The sequence below is a fragment of the Brassica napus genome, chromosome C3 (assembly GCF_020379485.1).
Source record: "Brassica napus cultivar Da-Ae chromosome C3, Da-Ae, whole genome shotgun sequence".
Classification (NCBI taxonomy): Eukaryota; Viridiplantae; Streptophyta; class Magnoliopsida; order Brassicales; family Brassicaceae; genus Brassica; species Brassica napus.
Window position 1 is genome coordinate 17,820,679 of NC_063446.1, and position 27,806 is coordinate 17,848,484.

At 38.5% G+C, this 27,806-nt stretch overlaps 2 protein-coding genes and 1 non-coding gene across 4 annotated transcripts; 1 reads left to right on the top strand and 2 right to left on the bottom strand.

The window, feature by feature from the left end:
• Positions 1 to 8,864: 8,864 nt before the first annotated feature.
• On the top strand, positions 8,865 to 8,971 carry LOC125584757. The gene has a single exon (XR_007321666.1). It is a non-coding gene; the product is annotated as a small nucleolar RNA R71 (small nucleolar RNA).
• A 6,782-nt stretch (positions 8,972 to 15,753) lies between these two features.
• Positions 15,754 to 20,801, bottom strand: LOC106389494 (probable receptor-like protein kinase At2g23200). Of its 2 annotated transcripts, XM_048752812.1 has the most exons (4): positions 17,937 to 20,801; positions 16,760 to 16,826; positions 16,451 to 16,694; positions 15,754 to 16,217 (listed from the first exon to the last, which is right to left on the bottom strand). In XM_048752812.1, the coding sequence occupies exon 1, from the start codon at positions 20,459 to 20,461 to the stop codon at positions 17,942 to 17,944; it is 2,520 nt and encodes an 839-aa protein (XP_048608769.1). In that variant the 5' UTR covers positions 20,462 to 20,801; the 3' UTR covers positions 15,754 to 16,217; positions 16,451 to 16,694; positions 16,760 to 16,826; positions 17,937 to 17,941. The 2 variants fall into 2 exon arrangements, with proteins under 2 accessions (XP_048608769.1, XP_048608770.1); XM_048752813.1 differs by lacking the exon at positions 16,760 to 16,826.
• Positions 20,802 to 23,723: 2,922 nt separating this feature from the next.
• LOC125584395 (cytochrome P450 81D11-like) lies at positions 23,724 to 27,153 on the bottom strand. The gene is made up of 3 exons (XM_048752814.1): positions 25,165 to 27,153; positions 24,576 to 24,959; positions 23,724 to 24,497 (listed from the first exon to the last, which is right to left on the bottom strand). Exons 1-3 carry the CDS (start codon positions 25,663 to 25,665, stop codon positions 23,889 to 23,891), a joined length of 1,494 nt encoding a protein of 497 aa, XP_048608771.1. The 5' UTR covers positions 25,666 to 27,153; the 3' UTR covers positions 23,724 to 23,888.
• Positions 27,154 to 27,806: the final 653 nt, after the last annotated feature.

Sequence of the window (27,806 nt, forward strand, 5' to 3'; positions counted from 1 at the left end):
TGTTCTCTTTGATATTTCCCTAAACATACTATGATCTTTGAAGTACTCGTTGAGGAACAGAGAAACAAGGTTTGTAAAAATAACTTAACATAGATCTAGGCTGTAGCATTGGAAGTAATTAAGATCGTCTTGCTGCTTCAAAACAGAAATTAACGAGGGATTCATTCGTAGGATTTGAATATGAATGTGAAACCTGACTAAAAAGAGTACGAATTTCACAAGCAAAATAAATATTTAAACTCCTGAGTATTTTCAAGTTTATTTTAAATCATGAAAAATATTTTTATGATATGATTAATTTTTATTATATAATACAAAATTTATTTTTTATTATTATTAAATATTTTAAACACACTAATAATAAATTTATTCTAGTGGTCTTTGAAATATACATTAATTTCATTAATTTATAAATATTTGTAAAATCATAATGCTTGCACGTGCATGTAAAACATTTAGTTTGAATATGAATGTGAAACTAGATTAAAAGAGTATGAATTTTATAAGTAAATAAATAATACAGTCCTTTTAAGATTACAAACTTATAAATTACTCAAACCGGCTATATTAACCTATGGACCCTAAATGTGGTCGTATGTTTGAGCGAGGCCAATGGGCCGATCGGTTTACATGATGGATACAGCGATTGGTTAAGGCAGCCAACGAATGGGAGGAATTCGCCAAGGTCTTCCTTTAGTAATCAACCATACCTAGTGGACCGAGACCATGATGCCGAGCCTTGATTGGATTGATTGAGTTAGGAAGTCATTGTCGTTTAAAGGACATTGGGATCGTGTGCATGTTAGGATTAGGTTTTTGGGACTAACTGTGTAGGCGTAATGGTCCGCCTCACTAAGAAATTGTAGAGTTGCTTATGACATATTGAATGTGGCAGGTTCTAAGGATTGTCTGGGTTGACGCAAGACCGGGGCCCGATGGGTGTGAGTGGTATTCGATTCATTTAGGTCTAGTGTTGTTGATAAACCTTTGATTTTACCTACTTTTACCCATGGTTTACTGATGTCTCGAGTTTTAACCCGATTATCTAACTGCAAGTGCACAGTAAAGTACGCAGTAGTAATACGGGATCGAATCCACAGGGACCGATGATCACACGTAGAGTTGCAGACAAGTTAATAGCTACAGTGAATCAAGATATATTTTTGATGGTTTTTGTTTAATTTTCTCTAGTGTCACAAAGCATAAACAAGCATGTAAAAAGATGATTTAAACGAATTGAAAACTATTTTAAAACAAACGTTGGGCATTGGGAATTCTCAGGGATTTCTTTTTAATCAAGATACAATTAATGGCAGACACAGGGATATATTAAGAACCGTCTAGAACTCAAACACGATATTAGAATTAACCTACTTCCGTAGCGCTAATTCTCTATGTTATAGAAATCTCCACACTAACTTCCGCTGAGTTTCAATTTCTAAACAAGCATTAAGAACAGGTTCAATATGTTCACAAAGCGCAATAACATCAACTTCCGAGGGTTAAGGACACTTTGCTCATCTAAAGTATTTTCGGAAGTTCAAACAATCACTTTCGGTGCATCAAACAATCTGAAATCATGAACTAAGTGATCAATTCAGTTCAAGCAGTAAGAAACCCATTAGATGAAGAACCAAAACGTAATCCCTTAGTCTACACACGTTTTATGAATCAAAACATCAAGAAATCCCCTATGAGAACCCCTAAACCCAACTAGATGACTACTCACACATAACTAAACAAGAACAAAACGATTTTGATGAAGAAAACATGATAAGATTGTATTAAAACAGAGTAAAGGTTCAGAAGATCTTCTCCAAATGGTTTTGAGATGAACTCCTTCACAAATCTTCACAAATCACACAAAAGATGAACAAAAACTCTCAAATCTCTCTCTAGAACTTGTAAATCTCCTTCTTGGTCGCCCCTGGTCTTTTCTGAGTCTCAAAGGTCGAGTTCTTTTGTGAATTATTGAGGGGAGTGGGTAAAAAGGAGTGAAAAGCTCGTGTGTGCGTGTGGAGCCCGTAGCGCCTGAGATCGGTCGATCCACATGGCCCGGATCGGTCGATCTCGTGTATGAAAGCCTAGGATCGGTCGATCCACATATCCGGATCGGTCGATCTAGTGCTCTGTGCGATCAATACTTCATTCGGTCCATTGTTCGGTCCATCTTGCTTCTGAATAAATCCCGAATGCGTTCTTTTCTTTCAAGCTATCTAGTAACCTGCATATTACACTTAAGAACACCAAAACGCATCAAATAGACCAAAACATTAATTAAAACCGACCATTTAATTGCTCCAAAACGAGTTTAAAACCGTTAAAAACACGGAATATCAACTCCCCCAGACTTGAATCTTTGCTTGTCCTCAAGTAAAGAGGATTAAAATTTGGGAGCTCACTAACCCTCAGTAGACCTTACCTTGTGATTTCGCTAACCACTTAAATCAGAGACTGTCAAGGCTTTCATTCCAAATCCCCACCAAGACCGCGCAAACCTTTCCATATTTCAGACCTGCAAGTCTCAGTTTCAAGTAATCAACTCTTTACATTCATTAAAAAGGGCGTGACCTTTCCACCAAAGATATCTCCATCAGGTATAACGGGCTTGGTGTTTGGGAGGCTGTTTTAGTGTTTAATTAGGTGAGGCTCAAGTGTTTGTGGGTATCAGCGATAACAAAAAAAATGCAAAACATTATGCAAAATCGCTGGAGAGACCGAGTATATTGATAACCATGTTTTCGAACTGCTCAAGTCTCAAATGATCAAAAACCAACAAATCTCAAACTCTAACCCCAAATTTAAACAAAGCATCATCTCTAGTACATAAAATAAAAATAAAATGTCTAAATCAAATATACTGAATGAGATATAAACATGAATAAATTTTTTTTTTTTTTTTTTTTTTTTTTTAGGAAAACTTATACAAACCGGAATCGAATATATACACTGCGATGCAATCACACACTTACAACACCCAATTTTTCTATTTACACCTCTAGACACACAGGTCCGTGTCTAACCACCTAAAGGTTCCGATCCTACCTAAGCAGTCGGATGAACCATGTCTACCCTAATCTCTCCATTGTTTTTGCACATGTATGCACATATGATCAGTGTGTAAGAATGCATGGAGATGAAATAAAAGGGTAAGGTGTAGGTGAGGTACCAAACTATTGATGAGTCTGGCCATTCAGGATTATTAAAGAGTGGTAGAATGTGGTAAAGAAAATCCTGAATGTGTATATGGTGTACCGTTTCCTGATGTTGATTCCTGGTCAAAAGAAATTAAATTCATTAATGGTCAAAAATAGTTGAGTCGACTACAATTCACCGAGACTTGATAAAAGATTTAAGGAGAGGTTGTTTGGTCAAGTGGTTCCTCGGTTTGTCTGCGCTAACAGTCCTGAAAAATGGTCAATATGAAATGTAAAGCACAACACACAAGGAAGTAGTCTAATAATCATCACAGGGTCTGAGAAAAATACGTAGAGAGTTTTTAAAACACAAAGAAAATAAAAGAAATAAAAGCAATATGGTACATAAGTAGCATCCTCCCCCAGACTTACTTCACACCGTCTCGGTGTGAAAATAATTCCAAGAGAGATTACCGATCAGGCGTTGCGGTCAGTACGCCTCTTGGAGCGCCTCTCCAAGGCTCCATCATCATCAGAGTCCTCCGCTGCCTCAGGTCCAGCAGCGGTGCCGTGGGCGCCTTAGATCGACCGATCCATAGGCGTTGGATCGACCGATCTCTGCCTGATCGTGATACATGCCTGAAAATCATCTAAAAAACACATCCAAAAATCAATTCACACAAAAAAAAACATAATCACAAAAGAGAAAGAAAATCAAACCATGTGGGTTGCCTCCCACTCAGCGCTTGTTTAAAGTCGCGAGCCTGACTATTTTGTTGTCCTTAGGCGAGATCAGGTTCCGATAAAGGAATGTTGGTTCCTTCTTCGGGTTTTGCATCTGTGAAGTAAGGTTTTAGCCTCTGCCCATTGACGGTGAATTTCCTCCCATTGTCTTCCAAGACAACAGCTCCATAAGGTCTAACCTCTGTGATGGTGAAAGGTCCGGACCAACGAGACTTAAGCTTTCCAGGAAATAGCTTGAGTCTAGAGTTGAACAGAAGGACTTTGTCTCCAGCAGCGAAGTCTCTCGGGATTATCTTTCTGTCATGCCATGCCTTAGTTCTTTCCTTGTAGATTTTGGTGTTCTCATAGGCGTTCAACCGAATCTCGTCCAGCTCGTTCAACTGAACCATCCTCCTTTCTGCTGCGGTTTTAATGTCGAAGTTCATCAACTTCGTTGCCCAAAAACCACTGTACTCCAATTCCACAGGTAGGTGACAAGACTTTCCATAGACCAGATTAAAAGGAGTGGTGCCCAAGGGAGTCTTGTAGGCGGTTCTATACGCCCATAAGGCGTCATCAAGCTTCACAGCCCAGTCTTTCCTTGTTTTGCCTACAGCCTTCTCCAAAATCCCCTTGATTTCTCGGTTCGATATTTCAACCTGCCCACTTGTCTGAGGATGATAAGGTGTAGCTACCTTATGCTTTACTCCATGTTTCTTCAGCAGTTTATCGAACGTCTTGTTGATGAAGTGAGAGCCTCCATCACTAATAACCACTCTCGGGATCCCGAATCTTGGAAAAATGACTGTCTTGAACATTTTCTTGACAACACTAGAGTCATTTGTCTTGCTGGCTACTGCTTCCACCCACTTGGAGACATAATCAACCGCAACCAGGATGTACTCATTTCCATAAGAAGATGGGAAAGGGCCCATAAAATCAATTCCCCATACATCAAAAACTTCAACTTCAAGGATGAAATTTTGGGGCATCTCATTTCTCTTACTGATGTTACCCTTCCGCTGACATGCATCACACTTTGAGACAAACTCATGGGCGTCTCTGAAAAGTGTAGGCCACCAGTAACCAGCCTGCAGGACCTTAGAAACCGTCTTGAATGTTGCAAAATGGCCTGCGTATTCTGAACTGTGGCAGTGGAAAAGAATCCCTTGCATCTCATTCTCCAGAACACATCTCCTGAATAAACCATCTGAGCATCTCTTGTAGAGGAAGGGATCATCCCAGTAGTAGTGGTTCACATCTCTCATGAACTTCTTCCTCTCATACCCCTTCAGGTTCGGTGGTTCAATTCCAGCACATAGGTAGTTTGCAAAGTCTGCAAACCATGGGAGATCATCCTGAATTTGTCTCATGACACAGCAATCAGCCTGATCCAAATACTCATCCTCCAGCAAGGTGATCACATAGACATTCTCCTCGGGTAATGTATCATCCAGTGGTGTTTCAGCTTCCACTCTCATTCGGGAAAGATGATCTGCCACTCCATTTTCTGCTCCTCTCTTGTCTCTGATCTCAATATCAAACTCCTGTAGGAGTAAGATCCACCTTAAGAGTCTCGGTTTAGCATCTTTTTTCGTCATCAGGTACTTCAAGGCTGCATGATCTGTGTGCACAATTACTTTCGAGCCCACCAAATAGGACCTGAACTTCTCGAAAGCATAAACTACTGCCAGCAACTCCTTCTCAGTGGTAGCATACTTGATTTGAGCATCATCAAGCGTTCGGCTGGCATAATAGATCACATGGAGTTTCTTGTCTTTTCTCTGCCCCAAAACAGCTCCAATCGCGTAATCACTTGCGTCACACATTATTTCAAATGGCAAGTCCCAATCTGGTGGCTGCACAATGGGAGCACTGACTAGAGACTTCTTGAGAATCTGAAACGCAGCGAGGCAGTCAGCATCAAAAACAAACTTCGCTTCTTTGCACAGCAGACGGGTGAGTGGCCTCGCTATCATAGAGAAGTCTTTGATAAACCTCCTGTAGAAACCGGCATGTCCCAGAAAACTCCGAATATCCCTCACTGTCCTGGGAGGCTGTAGGCTGGTCATAACTTCAATCTTTGCTTTGTCAACCTCGATACCCTGCTCTGATATCCTGTGACCCAAAACAATGCCATCTTTCACCATGAAATGACACTTCTCCCAATTTAACACCAAGTTCTTCTCCTCACATCTTTCCAGCACCTTGCACAGATTAGCAAGGCAGTCGCTAAATGAAGAACCGTAGACTGAGAAATCGTCCATAAAAACCTCCATAATGTCCTCAATAAGATCAGTAAAGATCGACATCATGCATCTCTGGAAAGTTGCAGGAGCATTGCACAATCCGAAGGGCATTCTCCTGTAGGCAAAAGTACCGTATGGGCAGGTGAATGTTGTCTTCTCTTGGTCGTCTGGATGAATGGGTATCTGAAAGAACCCGGAGTAGCCATCGAGAAAACAGTAGTAGGGGTGGTTGGCTAGTCTTTCCAGCATCTGGTCAATGAAAGGAAGTGGGAAGTGGTCCTTCCTTGTGGCTGAGTTTAGCTTCCTGTAGTCAATGCACATCCTATGCCCTGTGACTGTTCTGGTAGGAATCAGCTCAGCTTTCTCATTTGTGATGACAGTGATGCCACCCTTCTTAGGAACCACATGAACCGGGCTCACCCAAGTGCTGTCTGAAATTGGGTAGATCACCCCTGCACTCAACAGCTTTAGAATCTCCTTTTTCACAACTTCCATCAGTTTGGGATTCAGTCTTCGCTGGTGCTCTATGGACGTCTTTGACTCATCCTCCAAGTGAATCTTGTGCATGCAAAGATCTGGAGAAATACCTGTAATATCATCCAAAGAGTACCCCAATGCTTTTCTATACTTTCGCAATTTTGAAAGAAGCAAAGCGGTCTCCACATTATTCAGGTTAGCACAAATAATAACAGGATATGTGGAATTCGGTCCCAAGAATGCATACCTCAGCCCAGCTGGGAGGGCTTTAAGTTCCACCTTTGGAGCATTCTCCTCACTCCAATCTGGTTGGGAGGATGACGGTTTGACGGTTTTATCGGTGCCTGAGTCTTCAAGGCTGACATAGGCGACATGCTTCTCAATCGGTGAGGCTGAATCCAAAATCTCAGAAAATCCAACCACTTCTTGGTTCATGAACCCGAACTCACTCTCCTTTTGGGTCAATGCGACTTGTAGAGGATCATCAGTGTGCAACTCTTCATCCATTTCCTCCACCAGTTCAGTCAATGTATCAACCCAGAAAGTCTGTCCATCAATAGTCGGATTTTTCAGCACCTTCTCCACATTGTATCTCATCGCCATGTCTCCTAGACGTAAGTCTATATGCCCATTCTGTACATCAATCATGGCTCCAGCAGTAGCTAAAAACGGTCTGCCCAAAATGAGAGGATCTTTAGGTTCCTCTTCCAGCTCCAGAACTACAAAATCGGTAAGCACGTATCCCTTTCCAACACCAACAGGGATGTTCTCTAGTACACCGACTGGTCTTCGCACTGATCGGTCAGCAAGGACCAAGGAGATCCTTGTAGGTTTGTAGTTCGTCATGCCTAGCCTCTCAGAGACAGAGAAAGGCATTAGGCTCACTCCTGAACCCAGATCGCAGAGACTCTTCTCAAAAGTAAGTGATCCAATGCGGCATGGTAGAACAAATGCTCCGGGATCTTCACGCTTTTTAGGCATGACATTTTGTAGAACTGCGCTACACTCCTCATTGAGCATCAACACACCCCGCTCTAGGCTCATCTTATCGGTAAGAATCTCCTTCATGTACCTTTTAAGAGAAGGTACCATCTTCACCGCTTCAACAAATGGCAATCTCACATGTAACTCCCCAACAAGGTTCTTTAGCTTCTCGTACTCACGTTCTTTGATCTTCTGCCTTGGTCTGGATGGGTATGGAGCCTTAGGAACATAAGCAGGAGGCGCCACATACACCTCTTCAGGTTCAGAGGAATTTGGCTTCGTCGACACGGGATCGGTCGATCCAGATGGACCGGATCGGTCGATCTCCTTTCCCTTGGATCGGTCGATCTGTTCTTGAGATCGGTCGATCTCTTTCTCTTTCGATTCCTCAATCGTTTTTCCACTCCTAAGTGTTATAGCATTCACAAACTCCTTGGGATTCGTCTCTGACTTCCCTGGTAGAAATCCAGGTGCTGTTCTGCTGCTGGAGGCGGTTTGAGCAACTTGCTTTTCCAAAACTTTCAAATGGGTGTTCAAAGCTTCGAACTTCCCATTAAGCTCTCCATACATGTTATCCACCTTGGTGTTTATCTCTGCAGTGCTATTCTTCTGACCTTCTAGCACCATTTGCAGCATCTTCTTAATTTCGTTATCCTGAGAAGGCTGTGACGAAGAGGCATTTCCTTGATTCTGATAGTTGTTGTACTGCTGCCTTTGCTGAAATCCTGAGTTGCCCGAGTTGTTCCCCTGATATTGATTTCTGTTCTGAAATCCTTGGTTGAACACACTCTGGTTCTGATTCTGGTTCTGCCTGTTTCCTGCCTGAGGGTAGGACTGATGTTGTGGATTCTCCACATTGTTGCTTCGGTAAGACAGATTATTTTGCTGATTTTGATTCCATCCAAGGTTCTGATTGTAGCTCCTGTTGTAGTTTCCTTGACCACCAATGTAGTTCACATCAGCTTGCATATCATCTGAATCATCACCAACAGTTTCTTGTGAGGAACGATAGCCTTGCTCCTCCACAAATTTCACAGATTTCTGATCTCTCTTGAGAAGCATCTCAATCTTGGCATTCAGCTCATCTATCTTCTTGGATTCATAACCAACACCCTTCTGGCTGGTGTCAAACCTTGACTTGCGGTTTGCTTTGCTGGATGACAGGTTGTTCAGCAAGGTGTAAGCTTCTTCAACAGTCTTGGTCATGAAATCACCATTACTTGCTGTGTCCATGGCATCTTGACTCTCTTCATGAACTCCATTATAGAAAATGTTCAGCAAGCTCACATCAGTGTAACCATGGTGAGGGCAGTCCTGTGTGTACTCCTTGAAACGCTCCCAAGCCTCATGAAAGCTTTCTGAATCAAGCTGCTGAAAGCTTCCAATTCTGCTTCTCAGATATGTGGACCTTGACTTGGTGAAGAAATGCTGTAGAAAAGCAGCTCTTGTCTCTTCCCATGTAGTAAGAGATCCTGGAGGGATGGACTTTAACCATCTGATAGCTTTATCAGCTAAGGAAAACGGGAACAACCTGCATTTCAAAGCGCCTTGAGGAACTCCATTATGTCTGCTGGTGTCACAGACTCGCTCAAAATGCTCCAAGTGATACATCGGGTCCTCAGACGGGTTTCCATGAAACGGATTTTTCTCCACCAAATTAATGAGACCAGTCTTGATCTCAAAGTCTCTTCTCTCAATGGGAGGTGGGCGAATCCCAGAACGATCGGCATAGAATGCATCTGGTGTATCATAATGTGCAAGCGTCATCCTAGGCATGCCATAGTCTCCAGCCTGTTGTCTTGCAGCTACACCAGCCTGCTGATTATCACCAGCATTGTTGCCTTCTCGTTCATTTACAGGAATTGGATTTTGCGGGTTGTCCTGAAATTGGTCTTCTTGGTGTTCAGCCATTTCAACCTCTTCAGCGGACTCAAGTCTTTTCTTTTTCACTTGTCTCTCTAGGCGGCCGAGCTCTAACTCCAAAGGTATTAAATTCGATGATCCTTTGCTTCTAGTATGAAATCCGCTCATTCACCTGAAAACACAAACAGAAAGAGAAAGACAGAAACATTAGACAAAATAAAGAAAATGCTATAGTCTTAAACTGATCATTAACTCTAGGGTGACCAAATGGTCCCCGGCAACGGCGCCAAAAACTTGATGTCTCGAGTTTTAACCCGATTATCTAACTGCAAGTGCACAGTAAAGTACGCAGTAGTAATACGGGATCGAATCCACAGGGACCGATGATCACACGTAGAGTTGCAGACAAGTTAATAGCTACAGCGAATCAAGATATATTTTTGATGGTTTTTGTTTAATTTTCTCTAGTGTCACAAAGCATAAACAAGCATGTAAAAAGATGATTTAAACGATTTGAAAACTATTTTAAAACAAACGTTGGGCATTGGGAATTCTCAGGGATTTCTTTTTAATCAAGATACAATTAATGGCAGACACAGGGATATATTAAGAACCGTCTAGAACTCAAACACGATATTAGAATTAACCTACTTCCGTAGCGCTAATTCTCTATGTTATAGAAATCTCCACACTAACTTCCGCTGAGTTTCAATTTCTAAACAAGCATTAAGAACAGGTTCAATATGTTCACAAAGCGCAATAACATCAACTTCCGAGGGTTAAGGACACTTTGCTCATCTAAAGTATTTTCGGAAGTTCAAACAATCACTTTCGGTGCATCAAACAATCTGAAATCATGAACTAAGTGATCAATTCAGTTCAAGCAGTAAGAAACCCATTAGATGAAGAACCAAAACGTAATCCCTTAGTCTACACACGTTTTATGAATCAAAACATCAAGAAATCCCCTATGAGAACCCCTAAACCCAACTAGATGACTACTCACACATAACTAAGCAAGAACAAAACGATTTTGATGAAGAAAACATGATAAGATTGTATTAAAACAGAGTAAAGGTTCAGAAGATCTTCTCCAAATGGTTTTGAGATGAACTCCTTCACAAATCTTCACAAATCACACAAAAGATGAACAAAAACTCTCAAATCTCTCTCTAGAACTTGTAAATCTCCTTCTTGGTCGCCCCTGGTCTTTTCTGAGTCTCAAAGGTCGAGTTCTTTTGTGAATTATTGAGGGGAGTGGGTAAAAAGGAGTGAAAAGCTCGTGTGTGCGTGTGGAGCCCGTAGCGCCTGAGATCGGTCGATCCACATGGCCCGGATCGGTCGATCTCGTGTATGAAAGCCTAGGATCGGTCGATCCACATATCCCGGATCGGTCGATCTAGTGCTCTGTGCGATCAATACTTCATTCGGTCCATTGTTCGGTCCATCTTGCTTCTGAATAAATCCCGAATGCGTTCTTTTCTTTCAAGCTATCTAGTAACCTGCATATTACACTTAAGAACACCAAAACGCATCAAATAGACCAAAACATTAATTAAAACCGACCATTTAATTGCTCCAAAACGAGTTTAAAACCGTTAAAAACACGGAATATCATTTACGTATGTTTTTAGAGTCTTTATGTGCATTTCAGAATCTTTTTAGAGTAATTACAGGTTCAGGTGCTCACTGGAGCAAAGTGGTGAGTTTAAAGCATTTTGGAGCTTTTATGAAAGCATTGCTGAAAACATGAAAGTGGAGCCGATTATTGGAGAAAACATCGATCGACGGATCACTATCAATGTCGGTCGACGGCGAGCCATCCGCAAAGTTTAATGATGATTTAAGGAAATTATGATATTTACCCAGAAGTTCCAAGATATTGTACCTTGAGTCTATGGTCGTCTGTTATGCTATTTATTAGGGTTTTTTTTTATGTTTTACCTAGACACGAACTTTTAGAGAGATATATTTGGAGAGGCGGACATTTCTACACTAAGAAGAGAGCTTAGAATTGGAGGTAGAGATCTGAACTTCATAAACAGAGAAGATCTTAAACTCTCTTGTTCTATTACTCTACTTTGTTTGCTTTTCATATTTATATTATTGAGTATTATTCACACCATCATAATGTTCCTTATGAATATGTCTGAGTAGTTTTACTGTTAGATTCATGATTCTTCAAAGGTTGATCTATGTACTATAGATTGAATATTAATTAGGAAATTAAATAGTTTTTCATCTAGTTGTTCTTACTGCTAAGTCTAGGCTTGATCACCCAGAACTTAGATCTTAGGATTAGTTAGGCGCAAGCTTGGTTAATTACCTGAAACTAAACTAGTATGATTTAATTAACTAGATACACACAAAAGTTGGTCTATGAGGTTATAGAATCTATCAAACCCGTTTGTAAAGCCTGCTAGAATAAATATCGATTGACGTAACGACAATTACATCAATCGATGTTTTGAAAGGTGTATCGATCGATATTCATCTAGAATCATCATTCGACACTTTCTCTTGATTAACAAGCGGAAGTTGAGATCAGAGATCTAGTCAATAGATAATCTAAACAAACGAAAGTTGATAGACTATAAATTAAGTTTGAGTTCAGGAACAATTAATAATTATAAACTCCTAATAATCCATAGAAGGCATACTTGTCATACCTGAGAAATCACCTGAATCTATCTATTCAACTTTAATAGTTTAAAACCTAAAATCAATCATCTGAACAACTGCCTTGTTCATCAAGCCTTAGCTTCGTTTACTATATTTTAAACGTTATTTGTATATAAATTTTAAAGGGTAAAAAATATTTTTTTTTGCCCTAGGGCTCCTAACAGTGTTGAGCCGGCCCTGAAGTCACTCCTTAGGGTAATTTGAGTGATATCAAATTTGGCGTCGTTGCCGGGGACTCTTTCTTATTACCATTTGATTAATTTTAGAATATTGTCTAGATTTTATTCCTCTGCTTGCTAAAAAGTTTTTCTTAATTTCCTGCTGACACAGATACTACAGAAGAAGAACGAGCGTTTTGGGCGAGCATCGAACGACATGACAGATACGTCGAGCAACACTTCGGTCGAAGAATCGATTGACACTGAGCTATTGAAAGCGATCGACACCTCTCAGCCGGAAGCAGGTAAGTATTCACTTACCAAATCGATTAATGAGGAAGTAGTCCTAGGAGAACCGAAAGATCAATCATGCAACGCAAATAACCAAATCATTAATGAACAGGGGGCTGAAATCCCTGATAAAACTCATTTAACATTAATTAATGAAAATGAATTAAAATTGCCTTTGCAAGACTACTTAGATCCTGACAGAACCTATTCCTATAGGTCAGCTATCAGACTACCAGAAATAAATATAAAAAAATCCGAGCTCAATCTCGATTTTCTAATTTTCTTATTTTGGTACGTCAAAAAATTGGACGAGTCTGAATTACATATGAGATTTTTGCTACAATGTCCACACTTAGATATTGTTCATATAGAAACGTAATCATTGATAAACAATTAAAAATCAGAGAATAAAAACATAGAATAAAACTCTATGTTTTGTTTTCCTCTCACAAATTCTGAGCTTCCACTTTCACTCTCCATTCTTGTTTGTAATTGATATGAACCCCATGTTGTATTATGGCTTGTTTAATGATCTGTTTAGGTATGAGTCCTTCTTTTATTTCCCCTTAGTTGTTGCATATTAATGAGCCTATCAACTTCGAAGATGCTTGTTTGTGGCGGCATTTTTGTGTATTGTGTCACATGTATGCTCATGCTCATGCACATTTCTTCACCACGAAAAAGTCTAAAGAAAATAGCTTGATGTCACGCATCCTCCAACTGCATTTATCATCCCCAACACAAAATCACACCTTCCTTGCTAGACGAGACAATCATGTACTCAAACTTTCAGGCTAAAGCTCATTTCTTCTTCCCCAAATTAAACTCTTCCTTGCTCTTAAAATATTATTCACTTTTATATCACCAACTCCTTTTATGTTTGGTGAAAGTCTTATATAGATATGACTAAACTCTGGAAATACATTCAAAGGAACTGCAAAAGCACCTTTATTAGGAAGAACCTGCAAAATTTGAATTGCTTTGGAAAGATTAGTACATATTTAGGAAATCTATCATGAACAGTCTAAGGGGAGCTTATTGTACTAAGGATTTGGGGGAATTCTGGTTTTTGTTCAAATCTCTCCTTATTGTATCTAGTATTTATAAAAGTTCTATCAAATCCACTCTTATTGAATTAATCATTTATTCAAATTCTTTCAAATCCCCCCTTATTGGAAAACAAGGATTTCACTCCTAATATTTACCAAGAGTTATTTTGAATTATTAGGTAATTGGTTTTCTAGACAAAATTCACGGGAAACAAATACCATCTAATGAGATGGTATTTCAAAATAAATAAATAAAACAATTTTTTTATCTTCTTCGTCTAATCAACGTCGTTTGTCTCTTCTTCATTAGCTTTGGTCTTTTGACAGTGCCAAGACTAGAGATATTTGAGTGTCAATTTTAATTCGATGGAGGAGTACCAAGTGCAGTTAACTATGGCGATCTACATCTTATCATGATCCCAGAGAATGCACGTCTCAGCTTGAGTCGATGTGCGGATTGCCCTTGGGTTTTGTCGTTAAACTTATGTCACGTGGAGGATTCTGATCATTTGATTATCAGGATCATGGTTTAAAGGAATCATGATTATCTAAATCTCAAACTTTTTTTTCCATCTCTTTGTGTTGATGTTCATATCCAGTTTCGAAACCATCCAAGTTACCACGACAGAAGTGGAGATTCTGGTCAAGCAAATGTATTATATCCGTGCAGACAGTGTTGAGGAAGTCACAATCGTGTGAAACAACAACCAAAGTCTTCTTCCAGCAGCATATATATACTCCTCTAACCAGAGAACTGCTCTAAGGTTGAGATGGTTGGTGGGTTCATCTAACAACAAAAGAGTAGGTTGCACAAAGAGAGCTCTAGCTAACGATATTCGCATCCTCAATCCACCACTGAAATGACACCTAGAACTAGGCTAAGCCACCTAAACATCCTCTTATGAAACATCAACACCCATGAGTCAAGACCTAGGACACCCGAGCACGTACATAACCAGATAATAGCATTGCACTAGAAACTAGACCTAGAACGTTTGAACACTGGTCCAACATAACTTGTTGCTGAAGGAGAGTCTGGAGTAAGAAATTGCTTCAGATGATACATCATGTGGCACTGAACGGCCGGCTGCGGGTCTCTCAAAGAGATCACCCGTAAACACATCACCACCAAATGGGAGAAACAGAGACCAAAATAACCATAGAAGAGCAACAATAAAGAACTTTGTTTTTTTTTTTCATGTACAGTCTATTCTTCTACAGGATATGATCACACTTTAGAAGTCCTAAGTGAAACAATTGTTATACACAAATCACGTTTGGTTTGCACTTTTTTGTATCATTGTGATATCTTTGGAAATATTTTTTTTATTATTTTAAAAGTCTAACAAATCCCTCATCAAAACCCCTGATAAAATCCTTAAAATTCAAATAGATTCATCTAAATCCCATCTAAATCCCACCATATATGAAATCCCTAGTATTTTTCCAAATCCTTAGTACAATAAGCCCGCCTAAGAAAGAAGAAAATCATACAAGACCAACACAAAAAGAGGTGTGAAATGACGTATTTATTGTTATCCTTGTACAGTATAACCAGCTACTTTGTCGGTTGGTGAAATCCCTATATGAACAGGAGATAAATTTTGAATAGAATTAAAGAGAAGTGAAGAAGTACTTGTATCAGAAGTTGGCTAGTTACAACTAGATGAATCAAGAAGAACTTGCAAATTTCGAATTGTTTTGGAAGGTTTAGTATATAATTTGGGACCCTATCATGAATATTCTTAAAAAGTAAAAATTCATACAAAAATCACATGTAGAAGCGATGATGGAAAAAAAAAGTCGGCCTACTACATTAATACATATCATACCACTCCATGTTTGTGTGATATAGTATCAGAATTGAAGTTATTAACAGCGAGTCCAAGCCACCCTTTAGAGTTTGATTCTTCATTTATAATTTTTTAGTATATCGACCTGTTCTTTGCAAGCTATAATAAAAGTAGTAATCTGCAAATAAAATAAAAGAGTGTTGATGTTACTACACAACACAATGTGACCTCTTGCCTCGCTACATGGCCGAGCCATAACAACCAAAGTTGCACTAGAAGAGTTGTCATGTGAAACGGTGTAGTCGCCGTCGTTTGAACGGTGTTTTATCTGAAGGTAAGCAGAGAACTTGAGAGAAAGATGTTTATTTTATTTGAACTTTTACTGAAGTTTATTCATTTGAAAAACCTAATTACAACTCTAGCCTTAGCTTCTCTTTTATATAAGTGAAAAGAACAATCTGGATACGTCACAGCTGTCTTGACAACTCATTCACCTTCACCTACGAGAGCATCAAATCGGTTGCGCAAGGGGAGGTGTGTAGCTGGCTGTGCCGTACGTTTGACTTGGCTGATAGCTTTGTTTTGTCTTGTTGTTTTGGTGACCGTTGAAGAAGCCAAAGGTGTAATGGGCCTGTCGTGAGAAGAGCCCAATGTATTCTTTCTTTCTGACCCTTTGGGTCTAATATTATCTTGCTTGGTCTCGGTCCTCCATTGTCCTCCTCGTCGTGGCTCTCACCAATCATAGCAACAGTCTCCACTTTTATTTCCTTTACTTCTTATGTTCTGAGAAGCACCTCGAACGTTCTTATCTCTACAAAACTCATACACATCACAACCAAAAAACAAGTATAAGATCAAAATGAAACTCACATACGCTTATCATAATTAAATGAGCTTATATACAGAAGAACATGTTTAGTCTTTATGACACTTGTTTCTAGTCCCAAATTCACTAGTGTGGTACTTTGATTCTAAGATCTTTACAAAAACTTACTTCCACAGCAAAAATAGAAAGAGAGGTTGTGAAATTGAGGATAAATTTACCTATGAAATCTGATCTGAGAACTTCACAAGTCCTTTGTACTTGCTCGATGCAAGGCGAGAAAGAGCAGAGAACTCTATCCTCCTTTAACATCTTTGCTGCAGAAGGAACTGCGAGCCAAGACTGTGGAAGGTCTAGAAACACCGAATCAGCCAAACCCGACAGTTTCTCATGGAAGCCTTGTCCCTTAATGTCTCTAACCTCAATAGTTACTAAACTAATGATACCGTCTGCTCAAAGTTTTCCCTGTTACAAAAGCAAGGTAAGAAGCAAACAAGACATACTTCACAAATAATATAACCTTCTCAGACCTTGCACAAGCAGCTCGTTGCTCGTGGAAATCAAAAGAATACAACATGACCAGTTGGCGCCACAGCTCTAGCAAGTTAATTAGAAAATGAACCACTTCATGTGACTGATTCAAGAAAAATACACCCAGGCACGACTTCTAGATACATCACCACAAAGCTGATATCCACAATTTAAATAATCTGCGTCATGTGGCTTAACACAGCGTCCATAGCAAGAGCCCATGGCAACATGGGCATTTGCCATGGGTTCATGGGTGTATAATTTTTTGTACGTTGTTTAAAGATCCATTCAAACTATAAAAATTATCAAAAAGTTGTAAATTGAATTTACTTATTAAAAACAAAGCAATAAAAATCTATATTTTACTATTAGTTTTGAAATACTTTTTTTTATTTATCTCAGGTCTTAGAGCTCAAGTTTAAAAAAATATAGAGAAGAAAAAATATAAAAAATATTTATAAAAGAGTCTATAGTTTGTGTTTCGCTCAGGGCTATTATATTAGTTAAGACGTTATGGACCATAGCTCGGGAGTGCGAGCCAACATGTATACAAATTTACCCTTGTTTCTGAACACTTTCGTCCATAACGGCTTCCTGATCCAATCAGAGTGTTTGATACACTCCAAAACGGTTCAGGCGGATCTGATATGACGACGAATCTGATGATGGTGACGACCATCTGAATGAGAGTGGATGTAAAGACGGGCGATGGCGGATCTGGAGATGGTGGATCTGATGACGATGGAAAGGAACACGGCGGAACTAAGGTAGACCGTCGCATGTGAAAGACGACGAAGGGGACGTCGAAGATGATGACAACGCCGATAGATTCAAAATTTCTCATTTTTTTAAAGAAAATATAATATAATTTGAGAATTAATATAATTTGGTTATCTAGGGCCATTTCTCTAAATTTTAGAAAGTTTATAAATAAATAAATTCTTTAATCTAAAATGCATACACAATGAAATCTCTATAAATTAATAATGTTGGGATTATAAATAAATAAAATTATATTATTTTATATAGATTTTTAATGTATATTAATTTATAGAGTATTAATTTAAAGAGGTTATATTTGTACATTCAAACCGATAGATGGATATCCGGTCTCATATTTAAACAAGAACTGTTATGGACACGGAAAATTGAGTGAAAGCCGGTTAAGGTGGTTACCCTTCTTATCTTGCTTCGGAGATCTTCAACTGGGAGAAAACCTGAGTCTCCGATGAATCTGTACCTCCATAGCTACTCTTCTTCTGAACAAACGAGCTCGAGCTAAACGAATCACTCACCATCAGCCTCGGAACCACCAACGAGCTTCCACCTCCACCATCAGAGATCGTCACCGAGCTATCTTCATGAGGTTCTCTTTGAATCGGCATCATATGAAGCTGTAGAGCATACTCCAGATCCCAAATCACATCCGCCATGTTCGGCCTCTCTTCTCCGTACTCTTTCAAACACTTGTCAGTGATCTCCATGAACTTCCTCAGAGAGCTCGGTTCGATTTGACCTACCAACTTCGGATCCAAGACCTCATCGAGTATCCCTTTCGATTTGCAGAACATCGCCCATTCGGCTAGGTTCACTTGCTCGTGAGGAAGGCAACGATCCAGAGCCGGTCTCGCGCACAAGGCCTCGAGTAGAACGACTCCGAACGCGTACACATCTGATTTCTCCGTTAAGATGTGCGTCTCAAGATACTCAGGATCGAGATAACCGAACGTTCCTTTGATGTTTGTGCTGATATTGATCGAATCTTGATTCCTAACCGCCAGTTTGGAGAGTCCGAAATCTGCAACTTTAGCCACATTGTTCTCGTCTAGTAGTATGTTTGTAGATTTGACGTCTCTGTGAATGATGCCTTCTGAGCCACTGTGGAGATATTGTAACCCTTTGGCTGCTCCAGTGCATATCTCTAGTCTCTGTTTCCATGACAATGCAGGCAAGTCCGGGCCGTATAGATGCTCTTTAAGCGTACCTTTCTCCATATACTCGTAGACAAGTATCATCTCCGAGTTCTCTTCGCAGTAGCCCTTTAGAGCAACGAGGTGCTTGTGTCGGATTCTTGACAAGACTTGGATCTCTGTTTGAAACTCTGATATCCCTTGTCCTGAACCCGTCTTGGCTCTCTTGATAGCTGCTCTGCTTCCATCTGGAAGAATTGCTTTGTACACATCTCCAAAACCGCCTTTCCCAATCAACCACGTCTCGTCGAAGTTGTTTGTAGCTCTCAGAATGTCTGTAAAAGGAATCTTCAAGCCTAAGTTTAGGTTGCGCAATGGTGAGTTGTAGACTGGATCAAAAGGAATATTGGTGCGCAGTGGAGAGTTATGAACCAGATCAAAAGGTCTGTTGTCGGAACTCCCACCTCTGTGCAATGCCAAAGGAGACCATACAGTGACCTCAGTGTCTCGCTTCTTCTCCGTCTTAGATCTCATCCGGAACAAACAAACCACAAACAGAAAACTCAAGACCAGAATCGATCCACCAGCAACACAACCAGTAATGATGTAAACCCGAGAACTACTTTCATGTGGTGAAGATGTTTTCAAAAACTCCATCACCTCCAGACCATTCAGAAACCCAGCATCCTTGGTGGAATCCTTGGCGCTAATGCTAACATTCAAGAATTCAAAACCATCAGAGACATTAACGTCAATATAAAATGGAGTCACCAACCTAACGTACACTGAAGGCCTTACATCTCTTCGTGATTGTCCGGTTACATAGAGATAGAAATCTGAGTCGGGGTCTTGTGATTCATCCTTTATATCACAGAAGTGAACCCTGATAAAGTGTCTAGAGTTACTTCTCACCTTAAATGACCATGTAACGTTCATCAACACCCCCCCTGCCACCCCTTCGTTAGAGCTACGGTTCATCGTTCTAGCTGTCTGGTAGACAAAATCTGGAGCAGTGTCTGATGTTGCTGATGCTGACCCTGTCTCGTAGTTGGGCTTTTGTGTTGATGAAATGTTCTTCGCAGAATCTTTTCGGTAGAGAAAGTCATCGTCTATCGACCAAGTTCTTCCCAAGGTGTCGTTTTCCGGTGTGATTTTACTGCCTCCTACGTTTAATCTGTAAATCGTATGCAGGTTCTTTTCGGATTCTGGTGTATTGTTGAGGTCATTACGAGCAGAGAACACTTCAATGGCGTTGATTAGAGCTACAGAGGAACGTTCAGGCACAAATCGAATTTCGAACTTGGGTGAATCAATCATCAGGAGAAACTCCTCAACTCGTGGAGTCTCATTAAAATTCTGAACCGGGAAACCTTTGAAGTGATGAGTTGAACCAGATGTAGCAGAGACTGTGAAACGAGCAGTTAAAAGCTCTGTTTGAGAAGAGGCAGCAGAGAAATGGAGACGCACAAAGTGTAGACCAACAGAATCGAGTTGGAACTTGTAAGAAGAAGGGTGTCTGAATATCCTAACCGTCCCATAGATGCTTGATCCAGATTGGTTGCTGGCTTCAGTTCCTTTACCGTTGAAGGAAACAGAGTTACCTTCGGAGATCATGTCTCCGACAAAGGTCCGATTACTATAAATGACATTAGAATCCGACCCACAGTTGACGTAAAACTTCTCGGGACGAGAATATGGAGAAGTAGCAGAAAGAGTGTGATGATAAAGAAGAACAATAACCACCATCTTCATAAAGAGAGAAACAGAGTTCGGAAAACAGAGATTCTCCATAACTTTGACGGAAAATCTAGGGTGTGAGAATAGTGAAAAGTATTGGAGGTTAATGGATGAAGAGACGTGAAGAGGATTGAGGAAGAAAATGAGATTGAAAGATAAACAGAGAATTGAAATCGTTGGAAGTAGACTCGAGTTGACTATTCAAGTCTTCTTCTTTTGTCCCGTGAAATTGAAATGGTTTGGTTTCTTTTGGCATACGATACATTTCTTTTTCTTTATTCGAATTTTTTTTAGAGAAATTGGCCTCAGTAGCCATGAAATACACTGTAATTAGGTATTTAACTAAAAACAAAATACCCTCAATTATTACTACAATATACACTATATTATCCCTCCTTCCCGGTTAATACATGCCCAAACTTCTTCCTCTTCACTTACCTACCACCGTCATTTCTTCCAATTCACTATCATTTTCTTGTAAAAAAGTATCAATCATTTTGGATCTCTATCTGTCACCGTAAGAATTATCATCACTGCTCTTATTTATTAACCAATTTCCCTTAAAAGACACCAACATCTCCTTAATATTAGTCACCACCTCTTACTGTCGTAACCACCACCACTCGTATGTACTGTAAGTTTCCGGTTGTATTATGTTATTTGAACAATATGTACTATGTTATTTCTTTGTTACTATTCTATTTTAGTAATGTTTCATATTATGTATTATGTACATAATTTGCAGTGTTTTTAAAACCGGACCGGAAGCTGAACCGAAAATGTTTTGGGTCATGGTTCGACCGGATCAAACCTGGTTCAATAATCTAGTTTAATATATTTTTAATATATAAATTTAAAAGTAATGTTAGTAAATATGATACATAATTAAAATATAAATGAATTTAAAACATAAAACTTATAAATATAAACTAGTTTTATGTTTATATGGATAGTTTATAGACTTTTGATAGTTTTAATGGTTTTTAGCATTTTAATAACTATGAAATCCAATCCGGCTACGTGACCGGTTCATGGTCGAACCAATTATTAGGCCCAACCGAGTTATGTAACCGGTTCATGGTCGAACCCGGTTCAACCATCGGGTCGGTTCGGTTTTAAAAACACTGATATTTTGATATTTAGGTTAAGATTTATATTTCCTTTTAGGATTTAGTGATTAGTTTTTTGGGTTTACTTTATGGAAGGTTTAGATTGACATTGGCGTAAGCATTATCTCTTCCCTACAATCAGACATTCATAATTTGAATAATATGTACTATGTTATTTCTTGTGATACTATTCTATTTTGATAATACTTCATATTGTGTACTATATGCATATTTTGATATTTGAGTTATGGTTTATATTTCTTTTAGGATTTAGTGATTAATGTTTTGGATTTAGTTTATGGAAGGTTTAGGTTGGCGTTGAGGTAAGCATTATCTCATTCCCTGCAATCATACACATTTCAAAATTCGAACATACACATTTCAAAATTCGAACAATATGTACTATGCTACTCGTTTGTTACTACTCTATTTTGATAATTTTTTATATTATGTACTATTTACATATTTTGATATTTGAGTTAAGGTTTATATTTCTTTTAGGTTTTAGTGATTAATGTTTTGGGTTTAGTTTTGTTAATTTTACATACATAGTATGTTAATATATTTAAATCATTTTATAATTTCACTAATATGAACTATATCATTTAGCATGTTATATTCTGTTTATATACTACTATTATAATCACTATCGTCGTGGATGCCATAACCACCACCAATCTAATAACACTTTTTATTTTATTTTTTATTTAAATAACAGATGCTTTTGGTGTGCTATCACCGATAAATTGTATAGAGGAAAGATATAACCCGAAGAAAAGAGAATAAATGCTATCAAATCTAATTATGTCAAATCATATGTTATATTCTTAATTTTGTCTCCAAAATTGGCTATCTCACAAAGAAGCCCTTTTTTATATTAGGGCTTGTTTTTCAAATAACAAAAAAAAAGATTTCTAGAGAGAAAGTAGAGAGAGATAGGAAAAGAAAATAGGAGAGAGAATTGGTGATTTTGGGTAGTTAGTGAATTTGTTTTTTTTGGGTTATTTGGTCTAATTTCTCTTCTTTTTTCCTTTATTCGAATTTCTAGATTTGTAGAACGAAGGTAGAGAGAGATAGGAAAAGAAAGTAGGAGAACACGGGTGATTTTGGGTAGTTAGTGAATTTGTGTTTTTTTTTTGTTTTTTTAATGCACCAATCTTCCATTAATATAAACTGAAGTTGCCAATTTTCAAAGATTATAGCCATACAAAAAAAGAGTGCATCTTCAATTCTGAACCATATTCTCCTCCATAGTAGTTTCCATGGGTTCTTCAATGATTCTTTTTTGCCCATATTCTTTTGTGGTTGCATCACAATAGCCAAACCCCAATTTTGACATCGATATCTTGATCATATAATAACCCAATATATTTATTCTTCATGTTGAAAACAAAGTTGGGATTATCTATCATCCTCAATCTCCCAAAGTATGACACACCATGGTGGTTTCCATGGCAATTTTTCCAAAGAAATACAGTTAAAATGAGTTCCTTACCATTTGATTTTGGAATCATCACCGCAATTGGTTTTGTCTTGTCGACAATCAGTACACGGACAGTCCATGGGAAGGGCCAGCGTACTGATATGTGTGCTGACAGACAGCCCACGTGGCCAAAATCACCCACGGACAGTTCATAGGAAGGGCCAGCGTGCTGATATGTGTTCAGTACACGGACAGTCCACGGGAAGCGCCGAGATGGTAGGATTTCAAATACGTCGATCAAAACACCATGGTACTCTTTGATGTTGAAGAGCAATCACTTCCACTAATTAGAAACTGTGACTGAGCATGGCAAATGATTGAGATAATTCTTCACGGAGATTACGGGTTCATCTTGGGGGAGATCAACACAATCATATACTCCCAAAAGGAACCATAAATAAAACATGTCCATACTTGGAGGAAATAGCATAGACAGATCAAGGAATGGAAGATAATGGATTTGAATCCTTCCCAACATGTTATTGCTCGTTTGATCTGGAGAGAAAACGGTTTATGATTAATAGTTTATATGCTGGTTTCTGATATTTCACCAATAAATATTTGTAAAATGATTTTGCATGAGACGCGGAAGAGACACCTTTTAAAGTAAAACCGGTTTATGATTAATAATTTATATGCTGGTTTCTGATATTGCACTAGTAAATATTTGTAAAATGATTTTGTGTGAGGCACGGAAGAGACACCTTTTAAAATAAAACCGGTGTTACATAATTTTATGTTTTTATATTTTTATCATTTATTCTCTAACCAAATAAGGAATAAAATAAATAAAAATGACACAGACAATAAAAAAAGAAAAGACAGAAAAAAGGAGTTACATGCAAAGATAACATAGATAGATATAAAAACAAGGAAATGGGAGTTACGTCTAAAAAGGAGCGTTGAGAATCTTATGAACTAACGGACGAGCTCTACACATGGCTAGCAAAGGTGTAGCTGGACGCATTGTGGTTGCTTCACTAATGTCAACAAATTCTTCTCCAGTTCTCTCCCAATCAAAACATTGAATCATCGATCCCAGAGCCAAATTCACTACCCGCTGAGCTAGACCGGACCCGGGACAAGCTCGTCGTCCCATCCCAAATGGCATCAACGTTTGATCTTCCCCTTTCCTCTCGAACCTCTCTGGCTTGAACTTTTCCGGCTCTTCCCATATATTCGGGTCTCGGTGAATGGCCCATACGTTAGCGATTAAAGTTGTGCCACGAGGGCAGTCGTAGCCTCCAATAATACAATCCTCAGTCGCCCTATGTGGAGCAAGCAATGGAGCCGCCGGGTAAAGCCGAAAAATCTCTGATATGATACATTGGAGGTAAGGGAGATTTTTAGCATCCGGTTCATCTATTAACCGGTCTAAACCAATTTTGGTATCGATTTCAGTCTTGGCTTTTTTCAAAACTTCTGGATGGTTCAACAAATTCAACATCGCCCATTCTAACGTTCTTGTTAGTGTCACATTTCCAGCGAATATCATAACCTATCCAAATAAAAATCAAGAACTAATCATTCTGCAAACTTTAATTATTGTTATTGAAATAGATTTCTCAATACTTACCACTACGAGTCCTTTGACGGTGACATCCGTATAATAATCAGGTTCAATTTCCTGGAGAGAAAGCAAGTGATCAATCATAGTGTTACCCTTTTCTTTTTGTGCACGTTTGTCATCCAATAGTCCTTGGAGAAACTCATCGACCCGGACCGCCAACTTCTTGACACCTTTCTCATAACTAGTAAACCAACGCAGGAACGGAACATAGTCAGAAGCGTGACCTACACCAGCACTGGATACTGCTTCGTCAAGCAACTGCCTCACGCGTTTTGCTTCATCGCCTTGCTCAGCTTCGTCTCCATAGAATCGTTTTCCTGCTATCATCCTGAGAATATTGTTGATGTTGAAATTCCCAAACAATGATCTCAGCTCCACCTTTGCAAACCCCTGAATATATATTATAGCAAAAACAAAGGTTAGACATAAGATTGTTAAGATTAATACATCAATATATAGATAGCATAGCCAATAATAAGTTTTGAACGTAAACTAATGTAAAAGTACAAAGATCTAAATTACAACTTAGTTTTGAGAAGAAAACTATGAATCTTAAAATGAAAATATATATACATGTATACAGCACTTCTCTTACATGCAAAGAGTTCTTGGAGAGACACAATATCAAGTGTCGAATCTCATCCTTACGGATGGATAAGAAGCTATCAAGTCTATGGGACGAGAAGATCTCTATTGCGCCTATCCGACGCAGATTCCGCCAGTGATCACCGTAAGATGTAGTGGCCATAGTGGTGCAGTTGTACTCAACGAGTCTCCCGAAAGTGAACTTTGGTCGGTCAGCCAAAACGATGTCGTTCTTGGTAAAACATTCTTCAGCAAGGGAGAGGGAGGAGACCACAAACGCAACACGGTTGCCCAGGCGGAGGCGAAATATAGGAGCCCCGCCGAGAGATTGAGAAAGAGAGTGCAATATTTGGTGGAGCGGCGGTTTGAGGAGGTGAAGGTGTCCAATTACCGGCAGCGACCATGCCGGAGTTGGAGGTAAGTTAAACTTGCACTTCCATCTACCAACTAAATGCTTAAGAGAGAAGATGAAGAAGATGAGAAAAGACAAGATTAGCAAAAGATATTCCATTAGATGTTCCAGTTTCTTTCTTGCTGTTGTCAATGTGTTAAGTTAAACACCAGAAGTCAGATGTTAAAGTAGTATTTATAAAATGTTAAGCGAATAAAATTAATATTCTGACGATAATTGTTTAATCAAGAATCCAATATACATGATTTTGATTGGATGTCCAAATTACTGAATACACATAAGCCAATAAAAATCCTCTTAATACAAGGCAATGAACTAATGACAGTGAACATTTTAAAAATGGATAACTATTTCAAATTAGTAGAATTAAAACTTGAAATAAATCTTACCAAATATATATTTCCTTTAATAATTAGTTGCTTTCTACTTTTATACAGCAGTTTTGACACGTTTCAACATTTGAAACAAACTCTCAAAATATCATGAATACAACAGGTACATGATAGTTTTTTTTGCCGCTATTCTAATACTCAAACTTGAGATAGTTTTGGAAAGTAGACCGAACAAAACAATCAATGTAGTATAAATCCCAATGAAAAATTTTTGATATCTTAGATAACGAATTAGATGATATATTTTCCGAACAAGAAACAAAAACAATCGAAAAATCGGAGAAACTATTCTTCAAGCTGGACAGCCCTTCATATCAGTGGAAAAGTTTGGCCATGTTCATGGATCTTAAATCATCCAAATTAGATCCCTATAACAGATGCCAGAAGCCTGACACAAGTCGATAGCCGTTACATGCTGATTTCTATAAGAGAATATTATAGTCACTTTATGAGTTTGTATTTACATTGTGGCTCACTTGTTGATACCCACGCACATTTGTTAGCTAAAATGCCTAAATAATTACTATATAGTAACATAACTAACTAGATTTTACTTCCCTAATTCATTTTTTACTATATTTTATATTTATCATAAAGAAATTGAATTTAATATTTTTTTATTTTTTTCTTTCAAATTCCTTATTCTTTTTAATTAACACACCAACAGTCACATCCACTACAATAACACGAACACCACCACCACCACAAATACCACCTGACCCATATCATTGACCCCGCGTATGTTGCCTCCATCTCAAGCCAAAAAACCACCAGACCCAAACCCACCTCCACCACCGATCACAACACTACCATCACCTGGTACGTATCCATCATATTCCGGCCCACCTCTGCCATATCCACCAGCTGCTGTCGGTTTCTTCTTTGTCATCAAGATATCGTTTTTTGGCATCAAGGGAAAAAAACCTCATTTTAAGAGGTTTAATGTCTGAAATCAATTATTACTAAATAGATCCATATTTTTTTATGCCAAAATAACATGAAACACACACAAAGTTTGGACAGGTGACAACGGGGAAGGCTAAATCTTGTCTCCGACGAGAGCATGTCAGCTTCCTCTGCATCACAACAAATGATGAGAACAAAGAATTACATCAAAGATGGCAAGGAGGAGCTCAGAAATGGGTTCTCCAAGTGTTGTTAACAGTGGTGGACCCATAATTCTTTTTAACATGGATCAAAAAATGTTAACGGGCTTTAAATCACAAAAAAAAAAAAGTAAAAATGGGTGTTAGGTGGGGTCAAACCTGGATTTTATAGGTGTTAGCTTTGGAGATTATACCAATAGAGCTATTGACTCTTAACAGTTTCTTTTTAACAAATTCGATTTTTATTATTTAAGTGGTGTCAGCTGACCCAATACACGTGTGTCCGCCTTTGGTTGTTAATCAGAGAAGAAGCCTTTGGTTGTTAATCAGAGAAGAAGAAGACTGTGGTGGAGATGAGGATGTTCTGGTGGTAAAATTTTATAAGAAAACTAAAGCAAATAAAAAAAATAAGATTAACCAGAAAATAAAATAAACAAAAGCAAACAAAAAAGCAAAAAAAAAAACTTCAAAAATTTAATACAAAATTATCCAAAAAAGGGAAGAAATTAGAATAGTGTTGTAGTTACGGTTAATTGGAGAGAAGAAGTAAAAAGACACTCGAAACTACCCTAGTAATGAAAAGTGAATTATGTTGTTATAAAAAGTCAAAAAGTGACTATAAGTGTAATATTTTCTTATATATTAACTGAGAAGTCGCTTAAGTAGATTTTGCTTATGTGTCATTCATAGATGAAATTTAAAATTAATTCTTTTAATTTGATTGGTTGTTGGTATTTTAATT

What these genes read in the sequence shown, in the direction of transcription:
- LOC106389494 (XM_048752813.1), bottom strand. Translation starts at nt 20,461, where the DNA reads ATGGAGAATCTCTGTTTTCCGAACTCTGTTTCTCTCTTTATGAAGATG.
- LOC125584395 (XM_048752814.1), bottom strand. Translation starts at nt 25,665, where the DNA reads ATGGAATATCTTTTGCTAATCTTGTCTTTTCTCATCTTCTTCATCTTC. An exon ending in TCTCCAAGAACTCTTTGCAT is followed by an intron (nt 24,960 to 25,164) that starts GTAAGAGAAGTG and finishes ATATATATTCAG; the next exon opens with GGGTTTGCAAAGGTGGAGCT. An exon ending in CCGTCAAAGGACTCGTAGTG is followed by an intron (nt 24,498 to 24,575) that starts GTAAGTATTGAG and finishes TTATTTGGATAG; the next exon opens with GTTATGATATTCGCTGGAAA.